Source organism: Schistocerca americana, chromosome 8, assembly GCF_021461395.2.
Source record: "Schistocerca americana isolate TAMUIC-IGC-003095 chromosome 8, iqSchAmer2.1, whole genome shotgun sequence".
Classification (NCBI taxonomy): domain Eukaryota; kingdom Metazoa; phylum Arthropoda; class Insecta; order Orthoptera; family Acrididae; genus Schistocerca; species Schistocerca americana.
In genome coordinates this window covers 524,351,572-524,365,955 of record NC_060126.1, presented here as the reverse complement: position 1 = coordinate 524,365,955, position 14,384 = coordinate 524,351,572, and the positions used below count along the sequence as shown (strand labels likewise).

The 14,384-nt window shown below is 44.8% G+C and overlaps 1 protein-coding gene across 1 annotated transcript in view; it reads right to left on the bottom strand.

Moving 5' to 3' along the window:
* LOC124544988 (flotillin-2) overlaps positions 1–14,384 on the bottom strand; it is a 318,114-nt gene that overhangs the window by 55,330 nt on the left and 248,400 nt on the right. Inside the window, exon 3 of the mRNA XM_047123744.1 lies at positions 4,504–4,736. Coding sequence (XP_046979700.1) covers positions 4,504–4,736 — 233 coding nt within the window. The remainder of the gene's footprint in view (positions 1–4,503; positions 4,737–14,384) is intronic.

Here is a 14,384-nt window from a genome sequence, read left to right as displayed (position 1 = left end):
CCTGTCTGATCACCTGCATCCATTCATGTCCATTGTGCATTCCGACGGAATTGGGCAGTTCCAGCAGGACAATGCGACATCCCACACTTCCATAATTCCTACAGAGTGGCTCCAGGAACACTCTTATGACTTCAAACATTTCCTCTGGCCACCAAAGACATGAACATTATTGAGCATATATGGGATGCCTTGCAACGTGCTGTTCAGAAGAGCTCTTCCACCCCCTCGTTTAAATACAACCTCGCTGTATATTTGTGCAGTGGTTGGGGGCACAGGCTGCACTGCAACCTATATAGCCCGCAAGTAATGTGGCGCTGTTCTCCACATTAGAAATGAAACTGCCGGAGCGCCTTCTCTTCCTAATGGCCTTGGTGCCAACTGCCGCTTCCCACTTTTCCGTACTCACTCTCCTTAAGCTCTGCAGTTCCTGTGTAGCTTCTAAACTCTGCCTGGTGTACGCAGCTTCTCATTCTTGCTCCGCTTTTAATATGTTACTGTCTTTATGCCTTGCATCTCCCGGAGAGGGCATCGCTAGATTGCCTATCATCTCCAGAGCTACATTCGCCCCGGCGAAACCACTTTCTACACAACTCCTAACGCACCCCACTAGTCACAACTGCTCTTGACCAAATTTTACAGTATCTTGGATTAATAACAGGAAATTTCGACACACATAAACGGCTTTATACACTATCAATAACGTGTCTACCTTAACTTAATACAAACAGGAAAGCCTTATAAGAGTATGTAGCTTAGCCTTCTTCAGCTATAGTCCAACTCATCTAAACTATGTGAGTACTCACTATTCCGTCTGTCTACTAACGGAAACCCTGGGTCGCTATAAAGTATATACACAGGGTAAAGAAAGATATTTTGTCAGCGTTAGTATAGAAAGTAAGAAAATTCAAATGAAAGGCTTCTGAGATAGAGCTACACTGAAAGAAACTACTGAACGCTTGGAACGGAACTTGATGCACCTGCGACGTGCCTGGGCAGTGGCAGCTTCACCGATCTACGGGCAGAAGTGTACACTGAACAGCCAAAGAAAGAAATGTGAACTGAAGAGCCAAAGAAACTGGTGTAGCTGACTAACATCGTGTAGGGCCTCCGCGAGCACGCACAAGTGCCGCAAAACGACTTGATGTGGACTCGACTAATGTCTGGAGTAGTGCTCGACGGAACTGACAGCATGAATCGTGCAGGGCTGTCCATAAATCCGTAAGAGTACGAGGGGGTGGAGGTCTCTACTGAACAGCACGTTGCGAATCGACACATATCGTCACCACCATCATCGTCATCAACATCATCTATCTGTCGTTGTTGTCGTCTTCAGCCGGAAGATTGGTTTGATGCAGCTCTTCACGCTACTGTAACCCGTGCAAGTCTCTTCATCTCCGAATAACTACTGCAGCCTATATGCTTCCGAATCTGCGTACTGAATCCAGTTCTGGTCTCCCTCTACTATTTTTACACACCCCACACTTGCCTACAATACTAAATTGGTGGTACCATGATGTCTCAGAACGTGTTCTATCAATCGATCCCTTCTTCTAACCAGGTTGTACCACAAATTCCTCTTCTTCCCAGTTCTATTCAGTACCTTCCCATTAGTTGCGTCGTCTGCCCACGTAATCTCTATATTCTTCTGTAGCACCATATTTCAAAAGCTATTCTCTTCCTGTCTCAACTGTTTATCGTCTACGTTTCCCTTCCATAGATGGCTACACTCCAGATAAATACTGTTTCATGACTCTTAAACCAAGTGTTAGCTGTGATTAGGTTATGCTCTGTGCAAAATTTTACCAGGCGGATTCCTCTTTCATTCCTTACCCCCAGTCCATATTTAGCTACTACTTTCCCTTCTCTTCCTTCTCCTACTATCGAACTCCAGTTCCCCATGACTATTAAATTTTCGTCTCCATAAGTATCTGAATAATTCTTTTAGATCCTCATACATTTCTTCAATCTATTAAGTATCTGCGGAGCTAGTTGGCATATCAACTCTTACTGCTATCGTGGGTGTTGGCTTTGTGTCTATCTTGGCTACAATAACGCGTTAACTATGCTAGCTTACCCGCATTTCTATTTTCTTATTCATTATTAAACCTATTACTGCATTAACCCTAATTGATTTTGTATTTATAACCGTATTCACCCGACCAGAAGTCCTGTTCCTCCTGCCACCGAACTTCACTAATTCTCACTATATCTTACTTCAACCTGTCCATTTCCCTTTTTAATTTTTTTAACTTACGTACCCAACTAAGGGTTCTAACATTCCACGCCGCAATCCGCAGAACGCCAGTTTTGTCTCTCCTGGTGATCACATCCTCCTGAGCAGTCGCCGTCCCGCGATCAGAATTTGGGGGGGGGGGGGGGGCTAATTTTACCTCCGGAATATTTTACCCATGAGGATGCCATCATCATTCAACGATTCGTAGAGCTGCATGCCCTCGGGAAAAACTACGGGTGTAGTTTCACCTTGCTTTCAGCCTTTCGCAGTACCAGCACTGCGAGGCCGTTTTGTTTCATGTTACACGAGGCCACATCAGTCGGTCATCCAGACTGCGGCCCCTGCAACTACTGAAAAGGCTGCCGTCCCTCTTCAGCAGCAAGCCACCCCACCGATGGCAAAGTCCACGGTTCTATTTATACATTAAAGTCGATTTACTCACATCGCCACGAATAATGATATTTCTTAGAAGCAGATCAAAAAGTTGAGATTCACGTCCACGCAAAAATCAGATTTTCAGTTTTACAAGTAACGTCTTGTAGGTATAAGCGAACAAGAAACACGGCCGTGTGGAGGGAAAGGAGTAAGAGGAACAGACTTCACCCTCCACAGCAAAGTACGTAACTGCCGAGGTTCAGCAGCCGCCGGCGCTCTGGCAGCACGACGGCGGCAGACTCTGAAGAGCCGTCGCCACACGGGCCGCGGATTCGAACGTTGAGCTGCGAGCGTGCCGAGTTTCCGACGTCATATCGTGGAAGAAGAAAAAAAAATACGTTGGGGCATCTTTCCGAACGTGCAGCGCAATAAGTAGTATGTCAGAACGTGCGTATGAACGATGATCAATGAGACGGAAGCACGCTACCTACGTCAGATGACGCAGTCTCTCTTCAGTACAGAGTCGCGAGACGCCATTTTGGCTTCCAATTTAAGCCCGTAATTATTATACATGCCGCTTCTAAGTAACAACAAACTGTGGATATCCCAAAAACCAGTTGTTAATTGTAGGATTTGTTGTAATAAAATGGCGAGAAACATCATATTGGTGGTTAATGGATTACTGTAATTTTGTATTATGAAAGTATGCCATTCCGAGGCAATAAAGTATTGAGTATCCATCAGAAACGCGTTGTCCTTTGTATAATTTGTTATAATCAAATATGAGTTAATAGCACATCTATGATTAAAACTTTCAGGAGCGGACAAAATGCAAAACATGACCAGATATATTTTACGGTCAGTGTTGCCTAGTGAGCACATATGCAGACTGGTAACACAAGATGTATTGTTGGATGCAAATATTTTTTTACTGACCTTCGCGTTTTCCAATGCGTTCAGATACTTCATTAGTTTAATAGAAGAATATTCTATAATCTTTCTTGTCTCACGTTTTTTACTTCACTTTTTATAAAGATTCTAGTACTTAATAGGGTTTTACTAAAAAGTGAGAATGACGAAATAATTCTCATCTTATGTGAAGAACTACTGTACATTTGCATCGCACTATTTGTAATGTAAGTTTTATAAGCCGATGTATTTAGTGACTACACACGGTACTTTCCTTGTTGCCTTATACCACGTTCACGGATACTGAAATTTTTATTTTTTGCATTACGGGCAGAGCACATCACTAGCCTGCGGACGAGCGACGGAATATGCGTGTCGACAGAGGGAACGTAGGGATTTTACGCGTGTCCAAACAGTGTTGATGATGTTTGGGGGGGCGCTCAACTGCGCGGCCATCAGCGCCCGTACAGTCCAATCGAGCCACACTCACAAATGATGAGGACGTAACGATGAGGACAACACAAAGACCCAGTCCCTGGGCAGAGAAAATCCCCAACCCGGCCGGGAATCGAACTCGGGACCTCGTGATCCAGAGGCAGCAACGCTAGCTACTTTTTTTGTTTTGGGACCTAGAGAATTTTATTGGATCAAATTCACTTATATATTCATCGGGATCCTACTACCGTCGCCAGAAGCTTCCGAGTCGTCTTCGCGTAATGAATGTAAGGGGGATTCCCTCTAAACCGTTTGCTCTGAGGATCAACAGGCCACGAGCTGCGGACTCGAGACATGGTGGTTCGCGAGCCAGTTACGGCCCGCATCTGCACCTGCAGCTGGAGCGCGCCGCGGTCGAGTCACCACGGCGAGCCACACGCGCCGTATGCACGAGTCGCACCGTTTCTGAGCGTTCGGCACCACGCCGGAGTCGGCACGCTCAACGCTGACGTCCGACAGGGGGCTTCAGTGTGTGGAAGGACTGGACTCACCCGGATGCCGGCGTCGCGGTTGGCCTGCGCGACGCCGATGTCTGCGTCCCGCTTGACGGCGGCCGTCTGCGCCTTGCCCAGCGACGCCAGGTACTGCACCTCGTCGTACACGTCCTTGATGGTGAAGGAGAGGATCTCGATGCCCATGCGGCCCACGTCAGGCGCGGCCACCTCCCTCACCAGCGACGCGAACTGGTCGCGGTCTTTGTACACCTCCTCGACGGTAAGAGTTCCTGCAACACCACGTGTCACCGTCTCACTCACTGTTTCCAACTCTGTTTACACTCGGGCTGTCTGCAGCAGACCGTAGTTGGCCTGCAGCTAAAGCACAGAAGACAGTATACAATAAACTTTTCGTAGTGTTTGTAGTGATCTTGTGTTCAGCCCAATTTTGGGGAGCTATTTAGTGGCACTGGATGGCTTGAGAAGCTGCAAATTTTATGTTGTTAAATTAGCTTTTTGATACAATAAAATCAAATGTCACATACCGTCCATCCGAGATGTTCCGAGGCTCATTTTATTTCTGGCTTATAAACAATGTCACCCAAGTAATTGCGATGGAAGCTCGAACTGAAAACTGTATACAACAGACGTGCATTCGACCAGTCAGTTGTGAGCAAGCAGTGGTAAAAACTGGACGTGCAGCCCGTGTGTTTCGACGTTCTTGTTTCACAAATCACAATGGAGCAACATCTCTAAACCGACTGCTCAGTACCTTCTCCAGTATAATTCGAAGAAGAGAAAAGCGTGTGCACAGTTTGTCTCGGACACCTCGACTCCAGAACGAAAACAATGACACGTGGACGCCTGCCAAGACTTTTCTGTAAATAAAATCGTCACTGATGACGCGACTTGGTGTTATCAATACGAACCTATCACAAAACGACAAAGTGCAGAAATTCACACGTACGGCGAAAGCATTGGCAACATAACCGACACTCCAACCGACGTGGCGCGCGAGTTGAACAACACGTCACAGCAGAACTTGTCGGACAGTTTCACGTGGCAGTATAACGCTCTGTGCCTTGTACTCAAGTGGACGAGGGGGGAGGGACTGCAGAACACGTGAAGCATTAAAAAATTCTTCTCTATTTTTATTAACCCACTCTCTAGACTTATTGGACTGTGCATCAGCCAGAGGACCGTTCTCTTGTTGTAGCTGTTGATGACGCGGTCTTCAGTGCGAGTCCTGCACACTAGTCTACCCTTAGCAAGCCTCTTCATCTCTGCGTAGCTACAGCAACAACAATCATTCTGAACCTGCATACTGTACTCGAGAAGCCAAACGGGCAGCGGAGCGCGTTAACGCGCGGCTTCCACGATTCGGGGTGCCGGCCTTCGCCCGATCGAGTCCGCCTCGCGGATTAGCGACGAGGGCTGATCAGTCGGACAGCCTGGCTATGGTTTTCACGTAAATACGGGGCTGGTACCAACGTCCCGCCTCAGATAAGCGCTCCGAAAACATTTAGAAAACGTTCTCATACTTGAACTTGAGATTTACTCTAGATGCACATAAATAGGGGTACAGAAATTCAATCCCGGCAGGGGGCGGGAGGGAGGGGGTGAATGGAGGAGACAGACAGGGCATCCGGCCACCAACTGTCACTAACATCGCCAAAACCCACGTAACAATACCGACAACGTTGAAACGGGAACAGACGAGGATGAGGAGGAAGCAAGAAGGAGAAGAAGAATAAGAAGAAATCCATACTCAAGCCTTGCTCTCCCTCTATAATTTTACGTTCTCTCTCCCGCTCCCCCCTCCGCAACACTCCCATCCATAACCAAATCGACGTCTCCTTGGCACCTCAGAATATGTCCTATCAACCAATCCCTTCTTTTACTGAAGTTCTGCGGTAAAAGTATTTTTTTTTTTTTTCCAATTCGATTCAATATCTCTTAATTAGTTATTCAAGACACCCATCTAACCTTCAAACATTCTCCTGTTCTTTCTTGTCTGAACTGTTTATTACCCACATGTCACTTCTGTACAAAGTTAAACTCCATATAAATACCTTCACAAATGACTTGATAACACATTTTTATATTCGATGTTAACAATTTTTCTTTTTGAGAAGCGCATTTTTGCTATTGCTAGTATGCATTTTACATACTCCCTACTTCGCACATCGTCAGTTACGTTGCTGTCAGAACAGTAATACTCATCTACTACTTTTAGTGTCTCATTTACTAATCTAATTCCCTCAGTATCGCTTGATTTAATTCGTCTACATTCGATAACCTTTGTTTTTTCTTTTGTTGATGTCGATTTTATAATCTCTCTCGATCCATTCCGTTCAATTGTTTTTCCAACTCCCTTTACATCACTGACAGAACTACCAAGTTATACACGCACCTCAAAGTTTTTATTTCTTCTCCTCAACTTTAATTCCCTGTTCAAATTTTTCGTTAATAACATTTACTACTTGCTCAATATACAGACCGAACAACTCCGGGTAGAGCCTAAAACCCTCTCACCCTTCTCAATTACGGCTTCCCTATAATGTCTTTCGTCTCTAATATCTGCAGTCCGCTTTCTGTACAAGTTGTCGACAAGTTTTCGCTCCCACTGTTTTACCCCTGCTACCTTCAGAATTTCAAATAGAGTATTCCAGTCAACACTGTGAAAACCTTCTATCATACACTAATATTTGCAACAACATAACTGTACTGTTAATACCGATAGGGACGCTTCCAAGGGTGTTGATTTTTTCTTTGAGATAAACAGATTATACCCAGACAGTGCTTTACCTGGATGTTTCGCTTCACTGTGTTCTCATTTCCAGACTAATGCACTGGTGCTGACGCTGGTGCTACGGGGACTGTAGTGGGGATCCCTGGAGAGGAGACTGTAACGAAACACCCTGCGTTACGAACACTCCCAAGATCGTCACATGCAGTGAAGAGCTCGTGGACGCCAGCGCAAGGCCGGACACAAAGAACGAGTCGAGATGTAACCAATGAATATGAGCTCAGGTGACAGGTTGGCTACCTTTTGACGAGGAACAGACTACTCCTCTACCCATAATTTACACATCGATTTTATTTGGAAGTATCTACAGATGCAACCCCGAATTAAAGCATCTAAGTAATCACAGAAACGAAAGAATCCTCGAAATAATTCTAGACTGCCAGGGAAAACAATTACAAGCCAAAAAATGACATTCTTCAGGAGACAACTTTTATTGATTTTCGTGAAACAAACAAGTGGAAGAACTTTTTCCACGTTGTTAATAACAACGATTTGGACTAACATAATTACCTGGAAGAAATTTATATCCAAAGCATAGTATTTAAGGTTTTACGTGATATTCTATTTCTTCCGTCCTAAGAATTAGACTTGTACTATTGTGACTGCTGAAGACAATAACATGTACATAATTTTAAGTGAAGGAAAAAAAAGAATAAAAGAAATAATAATTTCATCAGAACTAAGTCTGTACAGAGTCTATAACTAAATGATTGACGTGTTAGCAGCACCAATTCATTCCCCATGGATTTGTTCAATGTCAGGGTACTTGTTCTCGTCTTCATTTGTTTTGAGATCTTTGTAAAAATTACGGAGTGTAGGTGGAGCAAGTGGGAGGAGATCCAAAGGACCTTTCCATCTTTCTTCTGAAGTTGGTAGTGTGCCACGACAACGTGCTCCAGTGTGCAGTCGAGCACCTGTCTTCCCGCTACGAATGAAGCATTTTGATTGAAACAACTCATCCTCATCGAGACTCTTTTTCAAATACACTGTACCATACTTTTTCATAAAACAAAACCTTTTGACATCCCGCCACGTTAATAATTTCCCTCGGTATCTTTCTTTCGAAATTTTAAGGTGTCTTTCAGAACACCACAAAATCCAAGAAGTCGGTATGTGACAGTTCTCCAATTCCAAATTTCCTTTCCTTTCCAGTAGATACCAGTCATGTGGATGAGCCACTGGTAACTGCAGCTTCTTCTTTTGTTTTTTGATCAGGTCATGGTCAACATTATTTTCTAAGTGATTGTCACCATTAACCACGAAATTACGATCAAGTGTATTCAGATTTCGATTTCCGTGTGTGGCAGACAAGAACACTGCAACCGCGTGAGAGTAACTGCCATCCGCAGGTGCCAGAGTATACTGTCATTTGTTTCATTCTTGGAGGAACTGACCACAGTTCCTTGAAAACACAAGTTACACCCTCTGCGGAATGCCACTTGTAGCATGTTACGTTACCTGTACAGGTATCATGTATGGTCAAATTGTATATCCACAGTGGCCGTTTATAAGAAGGGGTCGGCAAATACTGCTGTAAGTCGAAAGTGTAACACAGCATCGAACTGTCTGAGATGGAATGTTTCTTGTCTTCGTCCTTTTGGAGGTATGCATTGTCTGCCTCAGTGTGATGAGCAGCTAACTCGGCGTCAACTTCCTGCATAGAACTGTCGTTGACCGACGCAAGGTTCCTTCTAAGATGCAGAAAATCACATTTGTGACACGTATCCACTTTAGGCTCTTTAAATGAGAGATTCGTCTTACGGAACTCTCTCTCGTATATTCCTCTGGAAACTGGCCTATCCTTTCCATCACAGTAGAGCTTATACACAGTTGGTAAATCCAGATGTGAAGATAGATAAACACTATCACTTTCTTTGTGCACGTATTACGATTTATAATGATGAAATGTGATCTCTTATTTCTTTTAGTTTCTCAGGAAGGTGTTTGTTACCGCGTGGTATTTTTCCCCTGTTGTTCCAGAGACATTAGCCTTTCGATTGGTAAGTGCATGTGTAACGAACATCTGGGACTCTTCAAGGATATTCATGAAACATCCTCTGCAAACGCGAAATCGTTCTCCTTTTTCTCGGAAATGAAACAAATGAGTCACCATGTGGCATTCTGCTTTTTCGGGTTCCTGGGTCATTTACGTGATGCTGCAGGTGCTTTCCAATCAATGAGCCTGATCACATAACTTACCCTTTTGTCTCGATCTCCAATATTCATTAAATTCCTCGAATTCTCCAAATATTCAATCAATATTTGTGTTCCAGCAGTGTTCTGTTCAACAATCATTTTGTCTAGTTTATCTTTACATTTCAAACGGCACATTTTTAGAGGTTTTGGGGTTCTAGCTTTAATTTCTTTCCCTTTGGCCGTCATTCTGTGAATGTGTGTGTGTGTCAGTGGAGACTCCTCTCGCTAATTTCAGAATATAACTATTTGTGCTAGTTTCTAAATCTAAGGTACACGATGTATGAAAGGTGGTCGCGAAGAAATGTCTGCCTTTCAGAGCTGAGACATGGCCCTTTTGTAAACAATACAAACTGCGTTACGTCTGGCACCACGGTACAGCGCTCGACAATCGTTTGACAGAACTGAACCCCTGCCTCCATTGCTTTCACACGTCGTTTATGATAGGAGAATGAGTGCTGCTCCCTCACTCTGTATTCGTCGATATGTGCAAAAAATGGTTCAAATGGCTCTGAGCACTACGGGACTTAACTGCTGAGGTCATCAGTCCCCTAGAACTTAGAACTACTTAAACCTAACTAACCTATAGACTTCACACACATCCATGCCCGAGGCAAGATTCGAACCTGCGACCGTAGCGATCGCGCGGTTCCAGACTGTAGCGCCTAGAACCGCTTGGCCACTCTTGCCGGCCGATATGTGCATATCGCGGGGGTGTCCACGGGTGCTTACTGATGAATCATCTTCCACATGACCCAAAACCATCTCGTGAATTACCACTGAGCGAACGATTCTTTGCCGTGAGCTTTCGTGAGCTTTCTGTGGCTTAAGTGAACCTTCTTCTCATAAGTAAAATCCGTAACGATATATTTCTTGCATTTAGGATGACGCCTGTTGCAAAACTTTTCTGTGTCCATTTGATTAGCTTTCTGGGCGCTACATCGTGCTGCACGCTGCTTTAAGCGCTTGTCTGCAAGTTTCTGTAATGAGCAGTGCTCCGTCTTCGACAATCAGTTGCGAGATGTAAACAGTGAGTAACTCCAATTGTAGACACATGACAAGGAAGTGCCATTGACTTCGAGGCAGAAGGAAGTTGTTTGTTATGAAACATGAGCAGTTTACAAAAAAAATGGCTCTGAGCACTATGGGACTCAACTGCTGAGGTCATTAGTCCCCTAGAACTTAGAACTAGTTAAACCTAACTAACCTAAGGACATCACAAACATCCATGCCCGAGGCAGGATTCGAACCTGCGACCGTAGCGGTCTTGCGGTTCCAGACTGCAGCGCCTTTAACCGCACGGCCACTTCGGCCGGCTAGCAGTTTACAAACATGTGACTCACACACACCGCTCATTCAACATCACGTATTGCCTGAAATATTCGTTTACGAGTATGGATCCTTACGAGAGACAATCAGTTTAGGTTCCTCTACTGCATGTATAACGACGACTCTTGGTTTAAAATTAACTGAAATTTTCATAAAGGGCATGAAAAGAAATGGCAAAGGAAAATTTGGGATTGGAAATAAATTTCCAGGAAGACATTACAAAGCGTACACGAGAATTTCGTATATGAAATTATATACTTTTATTACTTTTCAGTTGATTATTTACACGTACTAGGCTGATATTCATCATAAAAAGAAGGGAAACAGAAGTTTTCTCGGGATCTTGTACACGTTATAAACGCCGCAATTTTGCAATTACATGATTGTTTTACGCATATATGGCGATGGACTATGGAATGTATCATACTTTTATGCAGTCAACTTGAGATGTGATTTCTTTTTGTCTGTCTGTGAGATAAGAGCTGATTTGAAGCTTTTTGAACTAATTCTTTACCTCACTATAGAAAGAGACAGGGTTGCGCTAGGGGAGTGCGTTTACGGAGAATCACTTTAATACGGTAGGACGGCAAACTTTCTCCATCTTGAAAAATCTCGTTATTTAATTGTGGATTTGTTTGTGTATGTCTTCACTACCGAGTCTGTTAACAAATTCGACCTCCTGCACGTACGGCTTCATTACATAGGCCAAAAAAAGTTGCCAAAGCTTTATTGCAAGTTTCCCAGATTTTGAGGAAGCAGTGACGACATCCCACACTTTGCCGCGCACTCATCTACCGCTCTTCTAACCCTCTGTCCGAAAGAGCCAGTACTCTCTTGTAGGCATAAGCACACTGTTGGCAATAAATTTCCACAAAGGGTTATGGCATATTGCGCTGTATACGAGAAGGTTACTTTATCATGTTTCAGTTTAACTCCAACGTAAATATGTACAAATTGGAATAAAAAAAAGTTTATACAGAAGAACTCGACTCCACGACCATCGGGATAACCGTTTTATAGTCTTTACGCTGCGCCAGCCGTAGTCTGGAAGCTACGCTAACGTTAATGGCTCAAGCCTCTCCCGATCGGCGACAGAATTGCTATTCTTTCTAAGCGCTTGGCCATCTGCAGCTCCGTCTTCTGTTCCTTTCATTTCTGGGCAAGTCTTGAATCTACATACAGCAAAAAAAGTTTTCCATCACTCCAGTTCCAAGAACCCCTGAAGGTAAACGTTGACCGTGGATACTGTATCACAGACACAGTCCCTTTGGCTGTTCAGAGATGTCACTAAACCCGTCCACAGATGTAAACAACCGTGCATGAGCAGCGCCTATTAGACGGAGGGGGTCCGACAGCCGATCAGCTCCAGTCATTCCACCAGGAAGCAGGTACACGGCTCGCGTTGTCCGTAGTTCAACCACGCCTAGACGGTCAATACCGTGGTTCGATCGCGTCCGCATTATAACTTTGTGCCAGAAAGGGCTCTCCACAAGGGAAGTGTCCAGGTGTCTCGGAGTGAACCAAAGCGATGTTGTTCGGACATGGAGGAGATACAGAGAGACAAGAACTGTTCAAATTGGTTCAAATGGTTCTAAGCACTATGGGACTTAACATATGAGGTCATCAATCCCCTAGACTTAGAACTACTTAGACCTAACTAACCGAAGGACATCACAGACAGCCATACCCGAGGCAGGATTCGAACCTGTGACCGTAGCAGCAGCGCGGTTCCGGACTGAAGCGCCTAGAACCGCACGCCCACAGAGGCCGGCACAGGAGCTGTCGATGACGTGTCTTGGTCAGGCCGCCGAAGGGCTAAGGGCTACTACTGCAGTGGATGACCGCTACCTACGGATTATGGCTCGGAGGAACCCTGACAGCAACGCCAAGTTGAATAATGATTTTCGTGCAGACACAGGGCGTCGTGTTACGACTCAAACTGTGCGCAATAGGCTGCATCATGCGCGACTTCACTCCCGACGTCCATGGCGGTCAATCTTTGCAACCACGACACCGTGCAGCGCGCTACAGATGGGCCCAAAACAACAAGCCGGATGGACCGCTCGGGACTGGCATCACGTTCTCTTCTTCATTCGATGAGTGTCGCATATACCTTCAACGAGACAACCGTCAGAGACGTGTTTGGAGGCAACCCGGTCAGGCGTTCAGCAAGTGCAACAACGTGGAGGAGGGTTCCTGATGTTTTGGGGTGGCATTATGTGGGGCTGGTGGTCATCGAAGGAGCCGTAACGGCTGTTCGATACGTGAATGCCATCCTCCAACCGTATCGGCACCATATTGGCGAGGCATTCGTCTTCATGGACGACAATTCGCGCCACCATCGTGCACACCTTGTGAATGACTTCGTTCAGGATAACGACATCGCTCGACTAGAGTGGTCAGCATGTTGTCCAGACATGAATCCTATCGCCATGCCTGGGATAGATTGAAAAGGGCTGTTTGTGGACGACGCGACCCACCAATCAGTCTGAGGGATCTACGCCAAATCGCCGTTGAGGAGTGAGACAATCTGGACCACTAGTGCCTTGATGAACTTGTGGATAGTATGCCACGACGAATACAGGCACGCATCAATGCAAGACGACGTGCTACTGGGTATTAGAGGTACCGGTGTGTACAGCAATCTGGACCTCCACAACTGAAGGTATCGCTGTATGGGGGTTGTTGTTGTTGTTGTGGTCTTCAGTCCTGAGACTGGTTTGATGCAGCTCTCCATGCTACTCTATCTTGTGCAAGCTTTTTCATCTCCCAGTACCTACTGCAACCTACATCCTTCTGAATCTGCTTAGTGTATTCATCTCTTGGTCTCCCTCTACGATTTTTACCCTCCACGCTGCCCTCCAATACTAAATTGGTGATCCCTTGATGCCTCAGAACATGTCCTACCAACCGATCCCTTCTTCTGGTCAAGTTGTGCCACAAACTTCTCTTCTCCCCAATCCTATTCAATACTTCCTCATTAGTTATGTGATCTACCCATCTAATCTTCAGCATTCTTCTGTAGCACCACATTTCGAAAGCTTCTATTCTCTTCTTGTCCAAACTATTTATCGTCCATGTTTCACTGCCATACATGGCTACACTCCATACGAATACTTTCAGAAATGACTTCCTGACACTTAAATCAATACTGGATGTTAACAAATTTCTCTTCTTCAGAAACGCTTTCCTTGCCATTGCCAGCCTACATTTTATATCCTCTCTACTTCGACCATCATCAGTTATTTTGCTCCCCAAATAGCAAAACTCCTTTACTACTTTAAGTGCCTCATTTCCTAATCTAAATCCCTCAGCATCACCCGACTTAATTAGACTACATTCCATTATCCTTGTTTTGCTTTTATTGATGTTCATCTTATATCCTCCTTTCAAGACACTGTCCATTCCATTCAACTGCTCTTCCAAGTCCTTTGCTGTCTCTGACAGAATTACAATGTCATCGGCGAACCTCAAAGTTTTTATTTCTTCTCCATGAATTTTAATACCTACTCCTAATTTTTCTTTTGTTTCCTTTACTGCTTGCTCAATATACAGATTGAACAACATCGGGGAGAGGCTACAACCCTGTCTTACTCCCTTCCCAACC